Source organism: Nematolebias whitei, chromosome 3, assembly GCF_014905685.2.
Source record: "Nematolebias whitei isolate Nwh7 chromosome 3, NemWhi1, whole genome shotgun sequence".
NCBI lineage: Eukaryota > Metazoa > Chordata > Actinopteri > Cyprinodontiformes > Rivulidae > Nematolebias > Nematolebias whitei.
The window spans coordinates 20,661,111-20,684,805 of record NC_056500.1 but is presented as its reverse complement, the minus strand read 5'-3'; the positions used below and the strand labels follow the sequence as shown (position 1 = coordinate 20,684,805).

The 23,695-nt window shown below is 42.9% G+C and overlaps 1 protein-coding gene and 1 long non-coding RNA gene across 2 annotated transcripts in view; both read right to left on the bottom strand.

The window, feature by feature from the left end:
• Nucleotides 1-6,340, bottom strand: part of LOC119430643 — a 12,245-nt gene extending 5,905 nt beyond the window's left edge. Inside the window, exons 1-2 of the long non-coding RNA XR_005187914.1 lie at nucleotides 6,311-6,340; nucleotides 1,833-1,966 (exon numbers count right to left, since the gene is read on the bottom strand). This is a non-coding gene — a long non-coding RNA (uncharacterized LOC119430643). The remainder of the gene's footprint in view (nucleotides 1-1,832; nucleotides 1,967-6,310) is intronic.
• An 84-nt stretch (nucleotides 6,341-6,424) lies between these two features.
• LOC119430833 lies at nucleotides 6,425-13,564 on the bottom strand. Its single transcript, XM_037698315.1, has 2 exons — nucleotides 12,479-13,564; nucleotides 6,425-7,423 (listed from the first exon to the last, which is right to left on the bottom strand). Exons 1-2 carry the CDS (start codon nucleotides 13,562-13,564, stop codon nucleotides 6,467-6,469), a joined length of 2,043 nt encoding a protein of 680 aa, XP_037554243.1. The 3' UTR covers nucleotides 6,425-6,466.
• Nucleotides 13,565-23,695: the final 10,131 nt, after the last annotated feature.

Here is a 23,695-nt window from a genome sequence, read left to right as displayed (position 1 = left end):
TTCTGCTACTGCCTCATGTTTGATGTCATTTATTGGTCAAATGAACACAAACATTGTTTCTTCAAACAGGGACCTTTATCCTAGTAGCATGTAGAAGAACCATACACAGCCACTACAGATTGGTACCACCTCATGCTGCTCACCAGCTTGGGCACTAAATGCTTCCACATACTCGGGCGTACTTAACTCCATGGAGGTCCGCGTGTACCAGATTAGACTCATTGCGGACTCGAAGCAGATGCCCACAAGCCATGTCTGCGCAAATAATAAATTTTTACTTACGCATACTTGGTGTCACACAATCAACTGCCCGGCGACGGACTGTTTTTTTATGCGACACCAATGTATTAAATTCCCCTTCTTCATTCCTGGTCTGGTTTAATGACCTTTTCTTCCTTTTCTTTTCTTTTGTTTTTTGCCAAGAGGCAAGCGATCTCTTCCTCCTCATCCATTAATGCCACAACGGAGATTGTGAGAAATGAGGGAATTTGTCATGAGAGAATAAAAATCAGGCCCAGCGTGGCTGCGGGAGGGTCTGGAAATTTCCTGGTGGGTTAGTCTTAAGTGTGGGCTGCAGGACCAGCGCTCCCTGTTTTTTTTTCCCTTTTGTTTTGTTTTAGAACTTTTTATCAACACAAACACAGAACACCGCTGCTGCTGCTCCTGGGCTGCAACCTGTCAATCAGTCCAGTAGGCGTGTCAGCAAATGACCAATCGGCAACCTCAATTTATCCTGAAGGTAAACGCCCCTTGCCTGCGGAGCTGACTGCAGCCCATCAGGGTGTATGCTCGAGTATGTAGTCTCAACCATCTGTGCAGTGTCTGCATGGCTCACGGAGTACACAAGGTTGTGGGAGCCTTTACTGGTCTTTAATGGTATCCCATTGTTCGGCTAGCGTTTGGTGTAAGTTGGCCAGTGTGGTTGTGTTGGTCACTGGAGTGAACAGCATGCCCAAGCTGATCCCACAGGTATTTAATGGGGTTGAGTCTTTGACTGAAAACAGGCCATTTCATACTCTCCAACCCCAAATTCTGGTGATAGTCTGATAAAAACCGGTGTGTGTGGGGGTGAGCGTTGTGATCTTGGAGGGTAGATGCTGGTGAAGATTCTCAGTCAGCCAGGACATGGTAAATTCAAAAAAGTTCAAGACAAAAACTGAACTTTATCTGTAACAGAAGACGTTTCGCTTCTCATGCAAGGAGCTTTCTCAATTCTAAGAACAGTGTGTGGGGTTCGACGGTACATGGAGCGTAGAGTTTTGTCCCAGACAGTTGAGATCTGGGATTGCCTCTAGTTGCACACTGACGTTCCAGAAGCTCAAATCAAGAGTCATTAACTGAACGAGATGTTTCACGTTGACAGAGAGGATTATTTGGCAAGTTTATTCCACTGGTGCAACCCACATACTCTGCTGTTCAACTCACAAATGTGTTTTTTTTAACAAATGTGACACCATCAAAGGGAAATAAAATGGGCTTTCTAATGGTATACGATTTATTGACAAGAAGCATCGTTGCAACAAAAATAAAATCAACTAAACACTAATTTCTTTACTCTTTGTAAAGCCACATAAGGCAAAGAAATGCCAGCACATAATCACGAGTCTCTCTTCAACTTGTTGCTTTCATCTCTGTCGCATGTGGGGATCAGTGAGAATATCACACAGGTCTCAGAAGTGCTTCATTATCACGTTCTCCCCCCTCCGCTCTCCCTTCTTTCTTATGTTACTGCTGCTTTATCCTCTCGGCACTGATCTAGACCTCAAACAACACGAGTGTCCAAGGATCGAGTTCAGGGTTTTGCTGATTTGATTCTCTGGGTGTGCGTGTACCTTTTGGGTGCCTCTTGTCTCGTGGTGATCCTCTGGACTTGAGGAGATGCTCAGCAGGAGCGTTTGTCCACTTCTGTCACCATCTGGGCTCTCTCAGGGGTCAGAACAGGACATGCTCACATCCAGATCCTGACCTGACTTAGAGGAAAGAAGAAAAGACACTTTATTTTGTCTCTTAGTTAAATGTTCTGATTTATGATGAAATATCGATGGGTGTTTCAATAAAGACACGTCGTCACTGCGGTGGAGATAACTCTCGTGTTTTTTTTGTTGGGTTACATCAGTCACGATCTGATTGAACCTCCCCATCGCCTTGTCAGAGAGTAAACATGAAAAGAAGGGAGGAATTTGATTGCCTGTGCCGACGCTTTAAATATTCGGAGCGACTGTGAGAGCCGGGCCTCGGTGAATACGAAGGATTGCATTTTTATGCCCCATCTCATCCATTCAAAATAACAGCAATTTTCGAAGCGCCACACTAATGCATTCCTAATTTGAATTAGTTTAAAAGCAACGTAGGAAGAGGAGCCAGCTTCAAAGCTTCCAGTTGAGACGTTACGTGACACTTTTTACCAGAGCAATGAAAAATTAGCTTGAAAATGTATTCCGTAAGTGTAGTCAATTAACATATATTGTCCTCGAATAAATGTTTCCAGGAGATAAAAAGCTCTCATTGTTTCCCCTTTAATTTCTGGGGGAGAAAAAGCTTTTTGCTGGGAGGATCTAATAAATCCAGAGGCACATATGGGAATGCATGGTGTGCTGATCTTTGTGGGCTTACAGAGATATAAAGTCAGGAGGGATTTATTCATCGTTACGTTAAGCCAAGAGGAAGTCCGTAATCTAGATTGTCCTCAGACTGGCATCAGTTTGTTTGATGCAAGAGTTACATAGAGCTGAAAGCCCACCATTTAGCAGCACTTTTTGATTGAAAATCTGAATTTCAACTCAAGAAATCTCGTTTGGAGAAGCTCAATTACAGCATCGTTTAACTGCACAAACACTTTGTTACTAAAGCGTCTTGATAATAAAGTCTGGGCTCTGATTTCTTGTTTTGTTGCCTTGTGGAAACGATTTGTCACTTTTTTTTTTTACAAGTTGATTCTTCTGTTGAGTTTATAAGTCTGCAGCACAAAAGTTCTTTGTTTGCCCATCAGTTTGCTCAGTGTGTGAGGCTCAGAGCTGTCATCCAGATCCTGAACACACATCACTGCTGTTTACCACCTGACACCAACAGAAATGTTTACCTTCAGCTCCTTCCTCACTGTGAAACCATCACACACACGCTGCAGGCTGAGCTACAACAGCATGCTTTCAAAATCACTTTCACACAGAACATCTGCAAACTCGTCTCTGCTCTCACATGTGTCAAACTCAAGGCCCAGGGGCAAATGTGGCCCTCTTTGACATCTTATCTGGCCCCCAAGATATTCTTTTAAATGTAAAATACTTTAATCCCTTTAATTTTTTTCAGCAATCTTTGATAATGATGTCAAAAGTGGAACAGAGAATGTTAAATGAGACCAATCAAACTCTTTGCTGAGGAAGCTGCAACCAAGAAAAGATGTTGGGTATTTAATTATTGGTATCGAGTTAATGTAGATTCTGAAACCAGCCCTTAGTTTGAAAAAGGTTTTAATTTTGACCCCCTTTTGTATGTGGGCTTGACACCCCTGTCTTAGATCTTTAGGTACTGCTTCTTTTATACTTCATATTTTTGCTATTTTTGGGTGTAAATGGGACGTTGAGTACACAATTTCGTAACACCTCTTGTACCACATGTGATACGAATGACAATAAAGAACCTTGAACTTGAACTTATTGCAATAGGTTTAGGCAAAAATGTCACAGAATGAGAAGCGCTTGGCTCATGTGTTGTGAATGACAGCTTTTACCACAACAAACTGTAGCAGAATAGTTGTACAAATAACTGACTTAAAACCATTTTGTGTTTTTAAGGTCAGTTGGCTGTGGCGGCCATCTTGAATTGGGTTGACTCCAAAAGTCAATCAGCTGTAAATGCACATCCATTTATGTTCTGAAAATTTATTCACAAGTTCATGAGATATTTTGCGTAACTTATCTTTGCTTAACTTCTCCTCCTCCACCATAACCCTCAGCACTGGCTCTCCTCAGGGATGTGTGTTGAGCCCGTTCCTGTTTACTCTGCTCATGTATGACTGTGCAGCTACCCCTCCAGGCTGTCAAATTGTAAAGTTTGCAGATGATACAGCGGTGGTGGGATGCATCACAAGCAACGATGAGTCCAACTACATGCAGGAGGTGGAACACCTGGAGAGCTGGTGCAAAGAGAATAACCTTCACATCAATGTGAAGAAGACAAAGGAGATGATTGTGGACTTCAGAAGGAACAAACACCTATACCCCCTGAACATAAGAGGATCTGCGGTGGAAGTGGTCTCCAGCTACAAGTACTTGGGTGTACACCTGAATGACAATCTCAGCTGGAGCAACAACACCACCAGCCTGATCAAGAAAGCTCATCAGAGACTCTACTTCCTCAGGCGGCTAAGACGAGCTGGACAGGGAAGCTCAGTCCTCACCTCCTTCTACAGGTGTGCAGTGGAGAGCATCCTGTGCTCCAGCATCAATATGTGGCATGGAGGCTGCACAGCTGCAGAAAGAAAAGCTTTGCAGAGAGTGGTGAAAGCTGCACAGAAGACTGTTGGAGTCAGTCTCCCCACCATCACAGACATTTACACCTCCAGATGTAGGAAGAGAGCCACCTGCATCATGAAGGACCCCACTCACCCAGCACACACACTTTTTGCCCCGCTCCCCTCAGGAAGGAGGTTGAGGAGCATTAAGTGTAGAACCACTAGACTGAGGAACAGCTTCTACCCTGAAGCTGTTAGACTCACAAATCTCTATAATCACTGTGAAAAAATCACATCATGTTGCTGCTGATCTGTTTCAATGTTGCTGCTGATCTGTTTCATGATGATGTGTTCATGCGTGCTCATCTGCTCACACAGACTCATGTTCGTGCTGATGTTCGACATAATGTTTTTATGTTATTAGTGCGTAGTGTATTTTTAGTTGATGTTTTTCTTAGTTCATATCTTAGATGTTATCATTGTTTTTCTTTAACACTTTTATTGTTGGATGTAACTGGGACCCTGTGTACATAATTTCGCTCCACCACATGTACCACATGTGGTGCGAACGACAATAAAGAATCTCTGACTCTGACTTATAATGTGAAACCAAATTGTTTTCAACGTCTGCGTACTGGTGTTTAACAGGCTTGTGTTACTACCTTTTTCTAAAAACAACTGCTTTTTAACAGACACTCAAGTAAAAGACTCATAAGTGACTTTATCTCTGGTTTAATGGAACCAGAAGTCATGTTTTATGTGCGCTTACTGTGAGCAGCCTCTTAAAGGACTTTAAACGTCTGATTCATTTGAGTCAGTTTCACGTCTCGGCGCTGGAAATGTTTGTAGAGCATCCGTTAATCTGTATCTGAAAAAAGCATCTCTCTCTTTAGTTTAGGGATAAACTATCAATCTATGATAACCATTTAAAACTGGGTTCTATATAAACTTGTTGACAATAACATAACATATAAAAAAAAAACCTTTTCTTTTTTTTAAAAAGAGCCTCAAGGAGACTTTGCCATAAACTAATGTAGCATTTTGGATAACACAACACTGGATGACCTAAATGAAACCGCCATTGATTTGTTGAGTTGTTTTTATGTAATCAATCTGGCTGGCGTTCCACTATCTGAATTTCTCTCTTTCCTCTCCAACAAGCCAGCTCCTTTTCTCTCCCTCTCTTTTGCTGCATCTCCTGACATTTAGAGGGGAACAGATGGAGATTGTTGCCAGGCCGGTCAAGCCAGAGGCAGCGAAGGAGATGGGATTTTTGTAACACCAAGAGGGGGGCCGCATGTGGCCAGCTGCCCCCAGTCTCCTGTGACACACACCCCTGATGATACTCTGTTCAATCCTTCTGTGGCCTTGCCAAGTTTCTCCTTTTCTGAAAGCTTTTCTTGCCTGCAGATCTACCACGGATCACTGACCTTGCCTCCTCTGTATGTGTTTTCACACCGCTGGGCCGAAGTGGTCCGAGCTGCGCCGCGCTCTCATTACCACCACTTCTGACAGCAATTGCAGGCAATGCTAATACATGTGAGTGGATGTGTCTGGATGCATGAGCTAAAGTGCAATAAAGTAATCACTTCTTTCTTTGTCTTGCCATTTAGAAATGATTGCAGGTTCCTTCAGGTTTCTGCCTAATAATGCCTGCTCCTTTGGCCTTTAACTGTGCGATCTGTGGGAGTCAGAGAGCATGGGTGCAAATTGAGCATCTGTACAAAGGCTCTTGTTACCTGAGTTGTAACCCAGACAGATGGCCTCATAGCTTGTGCGTGTTCGGTGTATGAGACCAAGATATTTGAGATAAAGAGAGAGAAAATGTCAGAACCAGGCTCTTATTCTTGACTTACTCACCCCAGGTTGCGTCTGCATCCTGTCACCTTGGAAACTTGAGCTCAGCTCAACTTGGCGAGCCTTAAATCACATTAAATCACCCCCCCCCCCCCCCTGCAGACATGTGGCTGGTGCTGTATGATTGTTCAATCGGCCTCCCCCTTCTGCTGTGTTGTCTCACACAGTGGTTGACTGCAGCCTTCTCTTCTCAGGGTACGGAGGAGCTTTGCAGGGCTCCTTTATTTTCTTTGTGGGTTCGGAGAGTCTGCTATGGGGGTATGGTGGAGGCTTGCGACCCCTGCGGCCTTGTGAGGTGGGGGGCTTAGTTGCGCCTGCGGAGGTGGTGCAAACACGTGAGGGTCCTGCTGAGGATGCTCGCCACTCTCTGTCATCCAGGGTCGAGGTTTGAGTCTCTATGTTGGTGGGTGGGCAGCTTTTAGACTGAGGGGGGCTCAGAGACGGTGACAGCAGACCAGCAGATGGGAGACCGCCTTGTGGGGTCTGATTAGACCCAACTTTGGTCTCTATGATGACAGACGAGCTGAGTGGAGGGGGTGGATGAAGCTTCGGAGACGGAGGGGAGACGACACTGATTCTGATGGAAGAGGACCCTCCTGGGGAGCAAGGCTGCGAGCCAGGACTGCAGGGGTGATGCAGGTTCACTGTTAGGGGAGAAAGACCAGGAGTGGGAGGACGGGCGGGGATGCTTCTTCTGGGGGACAGAATGTGATTATAAGTGGGAAGGTTTTGAATATGAGGTGAATCTAAAGGGGGGAAGTTGTTCACATGAAGCTGCGGCCCGCCTTTTCTCAGCGAGGACACGGAACCACAGGTTAAACGAAGAGTCGGACTTCTTTCTGACAAAAAGCCTGAGCTAATCGAGGTCAGCTGTGCATTCTGTGGAGACTGGCATCTGCTGCCATGATCTCTTCTGCTGAAGCCACACGGCTCCATGGGTCCTGGCTGGTTTTCAGCTTCTGGAGGCCTCCGATGGGTCCTACCCGTTGTTACATCGGCAGAGCTAGAACCTGAACTGTAGCTCCTGTCACTTGGAGGCTTAGCGTCTCCTCCAGTTTGCTGCTCCTCCTCATCCAGATCAATAGAGGAGGTTAGATAATCAATCTGCTGTACCACCTAGAAAACACATAGAAAAAAACGCATTGACAACAGAATTGTTCTCATTAAAGTATCTCCTTAAAATTCTTGACAAAGTCAAATCAAGTTCCCACATGAAGTGGTAAGTATGGGGGAGTGGTGGCGCAGAGATTATAAAATGGGCTTGTGATCGGAAAGTCGCAGGTTCAACTCCCGGTACCGTCAACATCAAAATGTGAGTGGAAAAGGTGGAACACCCACACCTCCCTCTACCCTCATTTGCCCCACTCTGGGCCCCCGAGCAAGGCCCTTAACCCCCACCATCTGCTCCCTAAACAGGTCTCTCTTGAAAATGAGTTCTTGTGGCTCAATGAGACTACCAGTATAAATAAAGGGTAAATAAATTAAAAAAAAAAATGCTAACAGCTGTGCAACACATTCACTTTTTAATGAAATCACACTCCTTCAAAACTAAGAACATTCGCTCAAATCTTTGTTTTTACTTGAACTGCTCCTCTTTGCACTCATCACTTTCCCATTTTCAGCTGCAGAAACCAACATGCGCTGAACTGATTACTTTAAAAGGAACTTCCTGTGTGTTTCATCTCCTTAATGCAAAAGATAGGCTGTTTGTATCTAGACCTCTGACCAAATCCCGGAAGTTGAAGCTGGAATAAGAGCAGCATCCCTGTCGGCAATTCAAATCGTAAGCCCTGCCAAACAAAACCGTTTCCTTGGAAACAAACCTTTCTATGATTATTTTCAGATGTTGACTCTTGTTGATTCACAAATATCTCACAGTGCTGCATGCTCAGATGTTTTTCTCATGCATTTAGCTGTACGTCATGCTTAAAAGAAAGCTCATGTGACAACATAATTGTGGGAGGGGAAGTAGGCGGAGCTTAAAGCCCTACATCAGTAGTGCACAGACCCTGGTTACAAAAATACAACATGGCGCCTCTTGTAATGGGTCATGATTGCATCAGATACCAACAATGAGAGAAGGCAGGGATACTTGGTCTATAACATAATCTGTCTTTGTTGCAGAGGACTCATAGCATGTTCGTAACCACGGTAACTAAAAAGCAAGCGCTGGATGACACCAGGCCATGACTGGTCCTTTTTACTGAAACACAGATTGCAGTAGAGAAAGAAAAATCTGATGTGTTTACAGATGTATTTATGATTCTGTGACAGTGAAGAGACAACATTAGCAAATATGACAGAGAAGATTTATAATCAAGGTACCTAATCCACTTTAGGTCATTTGAACACTCAAGTGGGAGGACTAAGGAACAAATGCCAAGAAATGTTCAATATGGCATCACTTTGACTCTAAATATGTGGAAGGAAAAATATATCTGTTCAAAACAATTTGTTTAAAATAAACTTTTGAAATTAGATAAACATTTGTTTGTAAGAACTGACAGTCTGACCACACTGTCTTAAACATGATTTTTATTTATTTTTTCCATTTCATCTAATGAGGGTAGTGGAGCCATGAGGTCAAAAAACTGAGGAAGTTTGAGTATTTTAGATAATTAGCATGTTGCTTTTAATCTAATGGCAGCTTTATCTTATTGTAATGTTTTATGCCTTAAAACGCAGATGGAGGAGCTGTTAAAAGTTTCAGGTACAAAAATCTGGAAAGTGTATTGATTGATGTTGAGAAAAATTAGTGCAATAAATCTGGGCCTTCTGCAGCCGCTTGGTTCATTCTGCCCAAGTGAAAGTTCGTCTTTCTTCAGCGTGATGACTCACAGCAGATCACTGGTTTTTACACACAACAATCAATCTTCCTCCTTTTAGGAGCTCCGCTGAGCAGCTGAAAGCAAACGATGGCAAAGTGACGTCATGAGGGTCTCTGAGCTTAGAGGCAGTTTATCATCAGTTTTGTTGTCAGATGGGATGAATTTAATGCACGATGTTATAAACTAAATACATCACAACCTCTATTCAATAGGGACTTTGTGTTTTGATTCATATTTTAGTCAATAATTAGCTTTACAATAATTAAAGCAATGCATATCACCCGTTTCGTGCCACTGTTTTAAACTAAAACTGTCTTATCTTCAGAAATAATGGAGTTGTAGCCATTTTGATCCAACCTTGAAAGTAAAGTTACCCACGATCTCGTGATTCTGCAACTTCTCATGCTCAGAGTTTGTGTTTGGGATGACTCTCTGCTACTATCAAACTTAAATCCAGCTCAAAATCTGTAAATTTACAGTGATTTTTGTGTTTTTAAGATCAATTGGTTGTGGGTACTATTTTAAATTGAGTTGATTTTAAAAGTATTTCAACTGTGAATCTAATGATCCCTCCATGAAAGCTTTACTAAAACTGTTCAGTGGTTTATTAGAAATTTTGATAACAGACACACACAAAATCATTATCGTCCGCTCCAGCTTGTAATGAAACCTGGTTGGCTTTTTAAGTCACCCAGTGTTGTCACTAAAACCTTATTTATATACATGCTCAATAATCAAAGTAGAAAATCCAACAAAGTTCATTCAGGTCATCTGGATGGTTTCTTTTTTTTTTTTTGTAAGACGTTTCGTCCTTCATCCAAAGGACTTCATCAGTCCGAGGAGCCACAACAAGCTGAGTCTCATAAGCAGCACACTCACATAGTGGGTCAACCAGTTTGCTGGTGATAAGATGGTTTCTGGGGCCTGTCCTCTCCCTTGTTGACTCCTCTGAGACAGCCATAAAATAAAGAAAATATTCCACAGAAACTCCTCAGCTGATTTTGGACTCAGTACATTGCTTTCACACGGTCAGCAACTTAAATCCCTGAGCCACCAGGAGGTTTCTTGCAGATCGAGTTTTTGCCACCAAAACATCTAAAAACAGCTCAAACTAATTTTAGCTCTGCAGCTTAGGGAGTGAAAAGTTAGTGTGATGATTCCAGAGGACTTTTACGCACCCCTTGAAATATTTCTCACAACGTAAACGAGTTTAGCTCAGCCAAGACAGAATGAGAGTATTGTTACAGAGATACGTTTGCTAAATTTAGACATGCCTCCCAGCTAATGCATCTTACTGGTTGGTAAAATAAAACACCAAAACATATAGTATATTTTCTTTTTAAAAGGCCTACATGTCCAAATGCAGCATGCGTGCATGAGAATGAGCTTAGCACCCATGCACATGTAAAAGCCTAACACACACACACACACACACACACACAAAGAGAGACACACACACACACACAGCTGTATGATGACAGAGAGATTGGAGAAAATTACGCTGGGGAAGATGTTTGACCCAGCTCGCCACCTGCTCTGTGTGCACAGATAAATCCTCTGCCATGCCGGATGAGTTTTGTCCTCTGTTCAACAACATCCTTGCTGATGTCAAAAGATGACCTTATTTGTCTCTCTGTTTCTCTCTGTCTTTCTTACTTACGTTCTTTCTGTCTTTCTTTCTTATGTTATTTCTTCCTTTCGTTTTTGTTCTTTCTTTCTTTCATTCTTTTTCTTTTGTTCTTTCTTTCGTTCTTTCTTTCATGCATTCTTTCATTCATTCTTTCTTTCTTTTGTTCTTTCTCTTTCGTTCTTTCTCTTTTGTTCTTTTTTCGTTCTTTTTTCGTTCTTTCTCTTTCTTGTTTTCTTGCTTTCGTTCTTTCATTCGTTCTTTTTCTTTCATTCTTTCTTTCTTTTCGCTCATTCATTCTTTCTTCCTTTCTTTCGTTAGCAGAGCATTTCAGATTACTTTGAAGTGTCGCTGCATGCGTCTGTGCATCAAGCGACTCTGGGCAGGTACTGCTTGTTAATGTCAGGATTCAGACAAGATGAAAGAGCTGAGAACTTTGCTTTTCATCTGCTGCTTTTTATTAAATGAATGAATGAATGAATGAATGAATGAATGAATGAATGAATGAATGAATGAATTAATGAATTAATGATTTTATTTTATTTTGTTACCCCTTAGGTCCACATGGGCACTCGCTACACAAACTGAAAAATGCTTGTCTTTAAGCTCGGTTATTTAACTCTTCAAGTTGTTGCATCTCTTGAAGTTCTCAGTTATATTTTTTAAATGCTTCAGCATATGAACAGCCTCCTGTAAAAAAAAAATAGTAAGGCCCTGACAGGCCCCACTCACACACACACTTTATTTATTTTCCATACCAGTGATTGCAGCTCATGCAACAGCACATCCTGAAATATATTTGCCCTGTATCCTACTGTCCTTAGATTTGTCATATCTGTTGTGAACATTTACAGTTTTCTCTTCCTTTCCCTGTTTCTAGCCCTTCCTCCTCCTCTTTTGGTGTAGCTGATATGGACTTTCAACACTGTTATATTAATGGTGTCACATAAAAACCTTACAGCCAAGATGATGAGGTTACTACCGAGGGTTCGGCTGTGAACTGGCAGATTTAGATCAGACGCCGAGAGGCAAGATTTGCGTGTCACTTTTACTGCATGAGGCAGAATATGAGGCCGAAATATCTGGACTTAAATGGATTATAAAAAAAAAAGGAGTCGGACGCTATCCAGCTGTGCCTGGAGCAGCAGCTGTCCACAGGAGCGGAGAGGGGAGGAAAAGAGAGAGGATGCTTGAGGAGGAGGTTTTGGTTTTAGGTTTCCTAATGTCACATAGCATCGTATAAAACAGCCTCTGAATGCACCGAGGCAAATGGGGCAGAACTATTCCCTCATCCACCGCCAAGAAAACGCCCATGCACGAGCAACTTGAGCACAAAGTGTTGATGTCTCCATGTCTGAGAACAAGAGAGGGTTAGAGGAAACAAAAACAGCCGGTAGTTTTGGATTCATGTTACCCTGCTGCTGACTTTGTATGCGCACGTTTAATTCTACTGAGGATGGGTGTTTGTAGTTGGGCTTGTTATCTGTAAAAGTAACAGCTCTCCATGTATTTGAGAGCTTGAACATTTTCTGCAAGAAGAAAACTCGTCTAAATTAACGAGGGAGGATGCAGAAAGCTCTCTTCTATCTGTCTGTTTTAACCGCTTTGTTGTTTTTACATTTCAGTTCCTGGAAAGAAACGAGAAGACTCTGCAGCTCACATGGATACATTGTCTGATGTGCTGTTGTCGAATCAGCCCAGATCTGTTGTGTTTACCTCTTTCATTTCCTGCTGGATGTCCTTCAAAGCTGTGAGGACCTGCTCCAGGTTGTCCATCACTCGTTTGATCTGGTTTCGGACCACTTTTCTCGTACACCCTGCTTCCTTCCTCTGCGGTCCCTCTTCAGCGTTTGGTCTGTGCTGCACCCACGTTTGGTTCTGACCCAGGACTGTGATGCGCTCCGAGATCGGTCTGGATTTCCTCAGGCCTCTCAGAGATGTGGTACAGCTCAGGCCTCTGTGGGGGATCTCGGTGGAGAAGATGAGTCCATTCAGGGGCCCGTTTAAGGCCTCCGCTGGGGCCTCCCTCAGATCCCTTTGACTCTGTGAGCTTCTGCCGTGCTTGTTGACGTAGCTGAAGCTGGAGCTGAACCCATGCTGCCTCTCCATGAGCCCCTGAGTGTCTGAGCTCAGCCAGCTGGATGAATGGAGGTCTCTCTGCCGGTAGGTGGTGTGGCTGCTGTAGTCCCACACCTTTCTTTCCCCGTCTTCCATGCATACCACAACAGGCACCTCACAGCTGGGCCTCTCAGCCAGCACCACAGGGACTGGAGTTGGAGGGGGTCCCACCAAAGGCCCGTACTTCCTGACTGAGTTTGTGTCGTTCTTTACCTGACGGAGGCTCAGTTTGTTGCTTTGGTTCTTTGCAAAGTTGTGGTTGTCCAAAGTGGTGGAAGAACTGTCCCACTGACCCTCCTCTGGGCCAAGCTGTGTGCTGGGTTCCTGGTCTTTAGTCTTGCCCCACCTGGCAGGACAACTCTCCTTCTGCTTCCCCAGACTTCCTGGCAGGATGTGGTGTCCCTTCAACACCACTGGCAGCATCCCAATGCCATTACATCTGAGTTCCCCCTTCTTTGCCCGCTCCTTCCCCTGGATGGAGAAGAACCCGATTCCTTTGGCTCTCTCCAGCGGGGTCAAGGTATTGCGGGCCTCCGAGCTGGATTTGCATGGCCCGTTGAGGCCCAGGTCACCGCTGCTGTGCTGAGCCTTCAGGCTGTTGCGCAGCCATGGGATGAAGTGAGGCGTGTGCGTCTTGAAGCCCCTCTGCTCCTCAGGTGTTGTGGTGCGTCTGTTGGAGAACATGTTGATGGATGACGTCCAGCAGCCTCAGAAAACGAAGAGGAGCCGGAGGACTCCTGAGACGCAGACAGCTTCCTCCTCCTCTTCCATGAATCTCCTCCTACCTTTGCCATTAACAGAAGCTTTATCTGCTGCTCCTCTTGTTTCTCCAGCAAAAACTTTTTCCCTGTTTTCCCCTCTCTCCTCAGTTTGGTCCCACCCACTCCCCTGTTTCTGTTTATGGTTTCATCGCCCTGCCTCTTTCTCCCTCCCTACATTTCAGCTTCTCTTCCCACTGGTCCCTCTGTTGTTTTTTTGCTCCCGAGCCCCCTCACCCCCGCCCTGAGTTCAGTTTCGGAGATGCCAAGGACCCCTTTCACTCCATCCTCCCTCTCCGCCTGCCTGCATCTCACTGGCACAGAGTAGCAGCAGAGGCTTCCTCTCTCTCCTTCCCTCTCTCTCCTTCCCTCTCTCTCTCTCTCCCCCCTCCCCTCCTGAACTGCACTGCGCTGCCTTCTTTCCTCACTCTTTCTTCCTCCCACTCTCTCTCTCTCTCACTGCTGTTTCTCTCTCCCTATCTCTGCCTCCTCTCTGTTCTTATCTGAGAAGCCCTTATCTTCCTTGCAACTCTCTCATTTCTGTCCCTCCCCCTCTGTCTGTGTCACTGTTTTTGCCCCCACCTCCACTCCCCACCTCCAATTTACCAGGGAAAACATCTGAAGTTCAATCAAGTCGGCAGAATTATTAATCCCCAGATAGTGAGTGTGTACCCACGTGACTCCCCCCCACCTCTGCTCTCATTTGATTACTCCTTTCCCACAGCTCAGCCCCTCACAATTAAATGCTGCTCAGAGGGGAGGAGGGTGGCAGCAGGAAGGGATGGAGGAGAAATGGACGGGAGCACATAATTGTGACCTTTAAGATGAGGGATCAGCACCAGCTTGACAGAAAGTAGAAACTACAAGCAACAGCCAGCCAGCCTGTGGCGTCCCTCTTGTTGTTTCCTCGTTTTGATTTTCTCTCACATCCAGCTGTTTGCTCAAAACAGCTGCCATTTTTTAACTTTTTCTTTTGAATTCAGATTTTTTAAAATTTATTTATTGTGTGACCATTGATTCAGCATTTGTTTTCCCTTTTGCTGTACATATTTTAACTACTTCTGCATAGTTTGTGCTGTTTTATTTATTCATGTATAAAAACATTCAGCTCATTCAGGAGATGGGAGCTATGAATTCAGTGTTTTGAAACTTTCATAGAGATAGCACTCTCTACAACAGACTTATAGAAGATATGCAGCATCTTGCTGCAAACGATGAAGGACTTCAGCTTCCTCAAGAAGTACAGTCTGCTCTGTCCCTTCTTGTAGACGCTTCACTGTTGCATTTCCAGTCCAGTCTGTTGTCCAGGTGAACCCCAAGGTATTTATACTTCTCCACCACCTCCACTTCTTCTCCCATGATGGAAATAGTGTTGGACCTGTTCCTGTTTCTCCTGAAATCTACAGTCATCTCCTTTGTTTTGTTCACATTCCAGATGAGATGATTGTTTCCACACCATGCCACAAAGCGGTCCACCAGTTCCCTGTACTCAGCTTCTTGTCCATCTCTGATACACCCGACCACTTCAGAGTCATCTGAATATTTCTGCAGGTGTAGTGAACTAAGCCTCAGGTCAAAAACCTGACCCTGAGGGCCTTCCTGGGACAGGAACTATTATTTCATTGATTTGAGTCCAGAAACACAAATTAAGCTCATCCAGAGACTTTCTAAGGGTGTCCTGCACTAATCAATTGAAAGAGCACTCTCTTTCATATTATCATTACTATTTTACAAATGTCTTGATAATCAAAAGTGTGTTTAGTTCAAACCATTTTAAATGTTGAAGTTGAACCACTCATTTTAAATCAACTGTGAAACAGTATTAATGATTTTTGATCCTCATTCAAAGTAGAAATCAAGTTAGATGTCTGTTACAAAGTAATGATGCATTTTTGATTTTCTGTCTGAAATGAGAAGGAGTGAGTCGGTCAAAAGTCAAGGAACGGTCAAAAACATGTTTATCGGAACGAAATGTCATGTTTAACTCTCTCAGACAGATAGAAGGAAGACTGGCTCCTAAATGTCTCTGTTTCTTCAAAACATCTTTCTGTCTGTTCTTAAAACATCTACTCTGTCTCCTTGACATGTAATGACCCTCTGACGTCACTAAAACCACACCCCGGTTGGTTCGTTCAACCAATCAGGAAGTTCTCAGAGGAAACGGAAGTGACCTCTTTAAAAGGGTCGACACTTCCTAGTTCCAAGCAGAACAAGAGTTCCAAAGGAGAACAATGTTCCAGAGAGAACCAGAGTTCCAGGGAGAACCTCGAACGAGAAGTTCCTGAACAAGAGAAGCTCAGAGGAACAGAAGTTCCGAGCAGTTTCTAATGGAGTGTCGAGAGTCCGTCGATGCCACGACGTCTCGCTGTGGCTCTACCCGACGAACGCTCTGAACAATGAGGAAGTCTGTTCTGTGATGATCTCACGACTCCTGAGGTCACAGCTGTTCTTACGGAGACGCTGAAAAGAGTTGAAAGAAAACTCTACACCGAAGCCGAAACTATCGTCTGCAAAGGTAAAAGAGTCGATCTTCACTTGCTAGTGTACCGTGGGTTAAGCTGCGTCCAAAGGAGCGTGTTGTTTCTGGTTATACAGACACTTTTTCCTCATCCATTTTTCTCCATTTAAACTTCATTTTTCCTATCTTTAAAACTCTTCTATCTGCCAGTAATTAATCCAGATATTTTCAGAAATGTCTGTTGTTTTAAGTTGCAAGTGAGATATCATGGCCGTATGATTTCTCATTGTAAAGCTCATTAATCAAGCTGTGTTAATTGTAATCAATCTGCCAATTAATGTAAATGTGTGATGTGTTTTAAATCGTTTTTAATTAAACGGCTCACTGTTGTTGGTGAGCCAGAAATTTAAACACGTTTCCGTCCACATTTAATATTCAAAACACGATATTACTCAGTCCAGAAAAATTAAAGAATCCGTTTAAATAAAGGATAATATCAGACGCATATTATCTCTCATTACACAGGTGACAGGAGTCTGTTTTGTACTGGAAATCTGAGGTGTACAGAGTGAAAAGGAATGGTGAGAGTACAGTACCTTGTGGTGCTCCTGAGCTACTGACCACCTGGTTAGACACACAACCCTTCAGTCTCACAAACTGTGGTCTGTCTGTCAGGTAGTTTTGATCATACTTTTGAAATATTTAACTTCATTAATATTTTTTTTCATATAAGTACGTTGAGCTCTTTTCCCAAAAAACATTGCTCTTTTCAAAAACTGCTTCAAGATACTTGCTCTGTTTTTGTCTTTTTATTCTCTTTTAGCTACCATTCTCTATTTTTACCTGAAGACAGTCTTTTGTTATTTTAACTTTAGAAGTATTTTACTGCTTTTAGCTAGAAAATTGCAACTTTTAACATTATGCTATTTTTTGCCTTAAGCTCCCATTTTATGATTTTTTCCTTTAACTACTTTTAGCTTCTAGCTAGTTTTTGGATACATTTAGGTAGTATTTAGCTATTTCTGGCTAGTGTTTTGCAACATTTAAGTAGCATTTTGCTACATTTAGATAGATTAGGTACATTTACTTAGCATTTTGACACTTATAGCTTCTAGTTACCATTTTGCTATCTTCAGCTAACCTTTTGTTACTTTAAGCATTTATCTAGTGCTTTGGGTAGAGGCAGGGCAGCCGACTCAGAACCCAATAGTCCCAGGTTTGATCCCCAGTCATTGCACATCTCGTGGTGTCTCTGAGCAGCACACCCTATCCCTAATTGCTCCCCGGGCACTTTCAATAGCTGCCCACTGCTCCACCTGGTGGTGGATGGATTAAATGCAGAGAGCCAATTTCCTCAATGTATGGGAACATACAATGATGACAACACATAACACATTACTATTATTATTATTATTATTATTATTATTATTAACAATTCAATTTCAGCTTCTTTAGCAAGTTTCAGCAAATTCACTCAGCACTCAGAATTCACGCCGCATTGTCACAGAAAATTCAAATTTTCTAGTTTTCTTGACTGCTTGGATCAGATTTCACACGTGAAATATGCATCTTAGGTGCTTTTTTCACTCAGCTGCTGCTGCATTGGTGGGTGTACCTCCCTTTCTGGCAGCATCTTAGATGAAAAACCCTAGCAGAGCCACACAAAAAGCTCTGACAGTTTGCTGTCACTCAGCACTGAGACACTCAAAGCATCTGCCATGCTGTTACTCAGCAGAGCAATCTGCTCATCAGATTCATTCGCTGACACATTATACATGGCAGGAGAGAAGATTTAGACATAGGTTTGGTGTAGTCTGCAGGATATGAAGAATCCTGCCTGCACGTCGACAGACTGCTATCTGCCTGCGGTGACCATTAGTCTGGATTAGAAGAAGATATAAAAACATACCAACTCAGGGTGGAAGCATAAAAAGCACCCTCTATTATTCCCTTTGAGCTGTGTGCTGCGTCACACAATCAAGTCTGTTTCAGTGTCACAGCAGGAACTTGCCTTTGTGTTTAAAATGCAGCTCTAAAAGTGTTGTGTTTTATGAAAATACACACACGTATTGATTTAAAATTGAATTGTTCTGTAAATAATTGTGAATCATTTAGGTTAATGTTTTTTCAAATTAAATGAGAAGCAGAGACTATTTAACTTTATCAGTCTTTTTTAAATATCAAAATAAAAAGAAAGGGATTAGCAAACAGGCACACTTGGTAGAGCTGCTGTCTCTCAGCGAGAAGGTTGCAGGATCAAATCCCAGCCAGGGGCCTCTCTGGGTTGAGTTTGTATGTTCTCTCCGTGCATGTGTGGGTATTCTCGGTGAACCCTGGTTTCCTCCCCAGACCAAAAACATGAATGCTAGGCTGACTGATAACTAAATTGTCCCTAGGTGTGAGTGAGAGAGTGAATGGTTGTTTGCCTCTATGTGTCCCTGTGATGGACTGGAGACCTGTCCAGGGTGTCCCCCGCCTCTCATACAGTGACTACAGGACAATGGCACCAGTGACCCCCACAACTTTCAAAGGAAGAAGTGGGTAAAGATGATGGATGGATTAGCAAACACTCTTTTTAGGTCTGGACCTAAATGTCTTTAATATAATTGATAATATTAAAATAATCATTATTGAAAGTAGCAGTCCTCGAAAAAATACTTATTACCTGCCAACTTGCATGCCAAAGTTTTAAACAAAGATGTCACCTGATTGATTAGTTCTTGAAGTATGTCTTCAAGTTTCAAGATACTTTATTGTCAGTCACATCACATGTACATGAGGTGGAACAAAATTGTGTACACAATGTCCCAGTTACATCCAAAAATAGCAAAAATATAAAGTATCAAAAAGAAACAGTATATAAGGTTCTAAGATTAACGCCAAACAATAATAATGTGACATAATATGGTGTATTAAACAGCAGCCTGAGCATGAACATTGCTTATCTTTGGAATAGAGCTGTCATTTCTAACCTGGGCCCGAAGCCGGCCCGGTCCAGCTTGAATTTGGGCCAGGCTGTTATAATATGCTGGATGGGCGGGCCGGGTCGGTGTCGGGCTTTTGATTGCGTCAGCGGATCAGCCGTGATCCAATTATATGGCAACATGGCTTGCCATCCAATCACCAGCTGCATGCGGCCATTTCACCATGAACTGACCGACCTTGAAAGAGGTAAAAAGTTAATTTAAGCTTCAAATGGGACTATACTGCCAGGTAGCAATCCATCTCCCAAATGGACGTTCATTCAGCCGCTGCACTCAGCGGACGCGCGCGGCCGATGACCCAAACAGGTGAGATCCCAAAGTAGACATGTCAGAGCAGGGTCTGTGTCTGAATAATGCAGAATGCAGGCAGAAGGACGGCCATGAAAGGACAAACAACCCCTCAGCTGCCCCTTTTATTCAGCCGCGTGCGTCCTCCAACCGTTAATAACTATGTAAGCAATCAAAGCTTAATTAAAAATGTTGGGGGGGGGGGGGGGGGGGGGGGGGGGCCGACAATTAATGTTCATTCGTCGGGCTGGGGGGGGTGTGGAAATGATGGCTACGGGCTGGGTCGGGTCGGATTTTTTGGGCCTAAATGCAACTCTAGTTGGGAATCACTCCATAAAAAAATACCAAAGATAACACTTTAGCACATAAACTAGTATTTTAGCTGATTCCAACAGCTTGAACTGTTCAGTTGACACACAGTTGATGACATAGTATCTGTTTAATGAAGCATACCATATTTTCAAAATTCAGTATTATCAAAAATAATATTGGACATTAAACTCATGCAACACACAATAACATTGCCTTGAAAATGTCACAACTATGTTTTTAAAACCAGTTTGTTACTTTTCAACGTTTGCCAGAGAACAAGTATTCAAATTCAAATTCAAAAATACTTTATTAATCCCAGAGGGAAATTAAATGTTGTTACTCATCATCCTGGTTTCATTAGAGAGTTGTTCTAGATGCTGATGGCTGTGGGCAGGAAGGATCTCGTCTGTCCTACAGCAGATCTGAAGAATCCTCTGACTGAAGACACTTTGTTGTTGTATGACAGTCTGATGAAGAGGATGCTGAGGGTTGTCTATAATGTTCTTCATTTTATGAAGAATCCTTCTTTGAACAATCATCTCCAAAGGTTCTGGAGGAGCCCCAGAACTGAGCCAGCCTTCTTTAAGAGCTTGTTGATCTTTTTTAAGTCACTTGCTCTGGTGCTGCTACCCCAGCAGATGATGGCAGAAGAGATAGCGCTCTCTACAACAGACTTATAGAAGATATGCAGCATCTTGCTGCAAACACTGAAGGACTTCAGCTTCCTCAAGAAGTACAGTCTGCTCTGTCCCTTCTTGAAGACAGCTTCACTGTAGCATTTCCAGTCCAGTCTGTTGTCCAGGTGAACTCCAAGGTATTTATACTTCTCCACCACCTCCACTTCTTCTCCCATGATGGAAATAGTGTTGGACCTGTTCCTGTTTCTCCTGAAATCTACAGTCATCTCCTTTGTTTTGTTCACATTCCAGATGAGATGATTGTTTCCACACAATGCCACAAAGCAGTCCACCAGTTCCCTGTACTCAGCTTCTTGTCCATCTCTGATACACCCGACCACTGCAGAGTCATCTGAATATTTCTGCAGGTGACAGGAGTCTGTTTTATACTGGAAATCTGAGGTGTACAGAGTGAAAAGGAATGGTGAGAGTACAGTACCCTGTGGTGCTCCTGAGCTACTGACCACCTGGTTAGACACACAACGCTTCAGGCTCACAAACTGTGGTCTGTCTGTCAGGTAGTCTTTGATCCAGGCGATTGTTGAGGCCTCCACCTGAGTCTTCTGGAGTTTCTGACAAAGCAGATCAGGCTGGATTGTGTTAAATGCACTGGAGAAATCAAAGAACATGACTCTCACAGTTCTGTCTGCTTTGTGTCTATCATATGAAAAAATTATGAGTGTAGGACCTTAAGTTCAATATGTTTGTGTGACTAAAGGACAAATGCAAAAAGACAGGCCTTGGTAAACTTGTTTTTAAATTTTTTTTTTAAGATTTATGTTGCGTTGATTCTGTTTTTCAAACAGGTGGCCTTTTTGTCACCATCTTGTACTGGCTTGGAGCAGAAGACAGACGCAGCATATGGTCCCCTTGTAACCTTTTCCACGGCCTCCTGTGGCGCTCCTTTTTCTTCTTTGGAGCGCTGCGACAAACTGACTGCCCATCGAGAAGCAGCGGAGCGTGCGTCGGAGCCCTGCACCGGTAACCTGTGCTCGCTGAACTTTGCTGTCACTGCAGGGACAGTTTTCAGGTCGAATATCTTTTCCACAAAAACAGAGAGCAGGGCCAGTGAGAAGCTTACATAACTCACTGGAAATGTCATATCTGAAAAGGAGCTCTTTGAAACTCAAAGGCATCGAGTCTGTCAGAATTTGCTGTGCAAAAAGGCGTTTAGTCACAGTGAAGATGCCTCTGGGCACTTGGGAACTTTCAATAGCCGCCTTGGACAGCAGAACTGCGAGGATTATATGTATAGCTCGGCCTTTACACAAAGTGAAAAGTTCCTGGAGAACATATTTTGTTTTCTGTTAATAAAAATGGATGTGAGCAGATGCTGTTTTCCCTTGAGTGTCCGGTGGTGCTGGTGATGAATCCTGAGGGGGTTCAAGTGCAGGAATGTGCGAATGTGTCTGAGCAGCCTGTTTCACATCTTCTCATGTAGATTTTTTTTTTTTTTTTGACTTGTTTGCTTTTGGATTCCCCTCCGCTGTGCTTTTCATCCTTGAACAACACGTCAGTCAGGTGTTCTCTGAGGACTACAGAGCGCGGAAGAAAAAGAGAGGCGTGGGGAACAATGGAAAAAGAGTAGAGGAGAGACAGAGAAAAGGGGAGGAAGGCAGAGTTTTGAAAGACTTCTAACTTCCAAGCCGACTGTCATAGTTGTGCTTGCCAGAGGGGAGAGCACCTTTAAGCATACTGGATGAGTAAGGATGTGGAGAGACTACAAAAGCAAAGTAATACATAATAAGCAGCACAGACGCTGCCAGTTACACGAGATTGGTGGAGAAAAATTTTTTTGGAGGCGCTCGAAATGTCACCAAATGCTTCTTTCACAGCAGCACAGGTTCTGTAATAAGATTTAGAAAGTGTGGATACAGTTGTTAGTTTGGGATGATGCCCCTGACACGTTGATTTCCATAGAAATGAGGAACAAATAAAAAAAAAAATAGACGATGACTAAATATAAACCTGCTTTTACTCCAAGCTGCAGCACAAACAGGCAATGAGTCTTTGCTTGTCGACTTTGAAAAACATTAAAGAAACAGGCGGTTGAATCATTTAGCGGTTTCTCTTTTAGTGCCGCTCGTTTTTTTTGACTGCGCTCCCAGTCCTTTTCAATGCTCATTAAACCCCAAAAGGCTGTTTTCTTTCTTTCTTTCTGCCTTTTATTTTCTGGCCTTGATGCTAAAAGAAAAATCTGAAAGTATGGATGAGAGTTGCCGTGAACGAGCAGACTGCTGCCCGCTGTGTGAACACAACGTCCTGCGGTTTGTTTTGTTGCGCAGCTCAAACATTAGATTATTTGGGCGCCTGCATTGATTTGCAGCCAGACTGCAGAGTTGTGCCAAAACTAACTGAACCCTCGCAGGGATGAACCATGACAAGTCCTGTTGGGTCCGTCCTTCCTCAGAGAGATGTGCAATCACCTCGCAGAGCAACCGAACCATTTTCCATAGGCGATGATGCTTCTGCCTGTCTTTTTGTTAGCAAAATTTCTCAAGAACCACAGGATAGATTCTAATGAAGCTCTCAGAAAGTAATCATTGGACGTACATCTACAACCAATAGTGTGAACGCTTACTAAGCATTCACACTGTGATCCTACTGCAAGTGCTAAATTCTTCCATACGTTTTTCAGCATCTTTCTCATTCCACAATTTTTGTGCTATTTCAACAATCATTTATCAAAATGTTCAGCTCCTTCAGGACAATCCTGCTATGACTTTTGGTGTTGGTGCAACTTTAGCTTTTTGACATATTTAGCCATTTCTGGCATTTTTTTTTTCTAGAAGAAAATGAATTGAGCTCATTTTACATCCTTCAAATCTTTAGATCTGTTTACAAACTTTTACTGCTCCTTTCACATGTTGTTTTGGTTCAGCTTCTATGTGCAAATTTAAAAAAAATTCAGCTAATTACAGCTGTTTTTTCAGCTGTTTTGTGCTTCTCCTAACTTTTCCCCTGCAAATTTCAGCTTTTGCTCCTTTCAGCTTATTTCTGCAAATTTCAGCTTTTTATACTATTTCGGCTACTGGGGTTTTTTTTGGCTAATTTTAGCTTTTTCATCCAATCTCACATTATTTTGCATTCATTTAAACTTTTTTCAGCCTAATTCAGCAAAAATGTGCTCTCTCCACGACCTTTTAGTAACTTAAGCTTATTTTTGCTTTTTTTTTTTTAGCTACTTTTCAGCAGTTTTTTTTTTTTTTTTCTCAATTCGGCTTTTTTTCAGGTAATTTCCACTTTTTTGTGCTCATTTCTGCTTCTTTCAACCTAATAGGGCAAACCTGTTCTTTATGCTTTCTTCTGCTAATTTAAGCTTGTTCTACCTTTTCAGC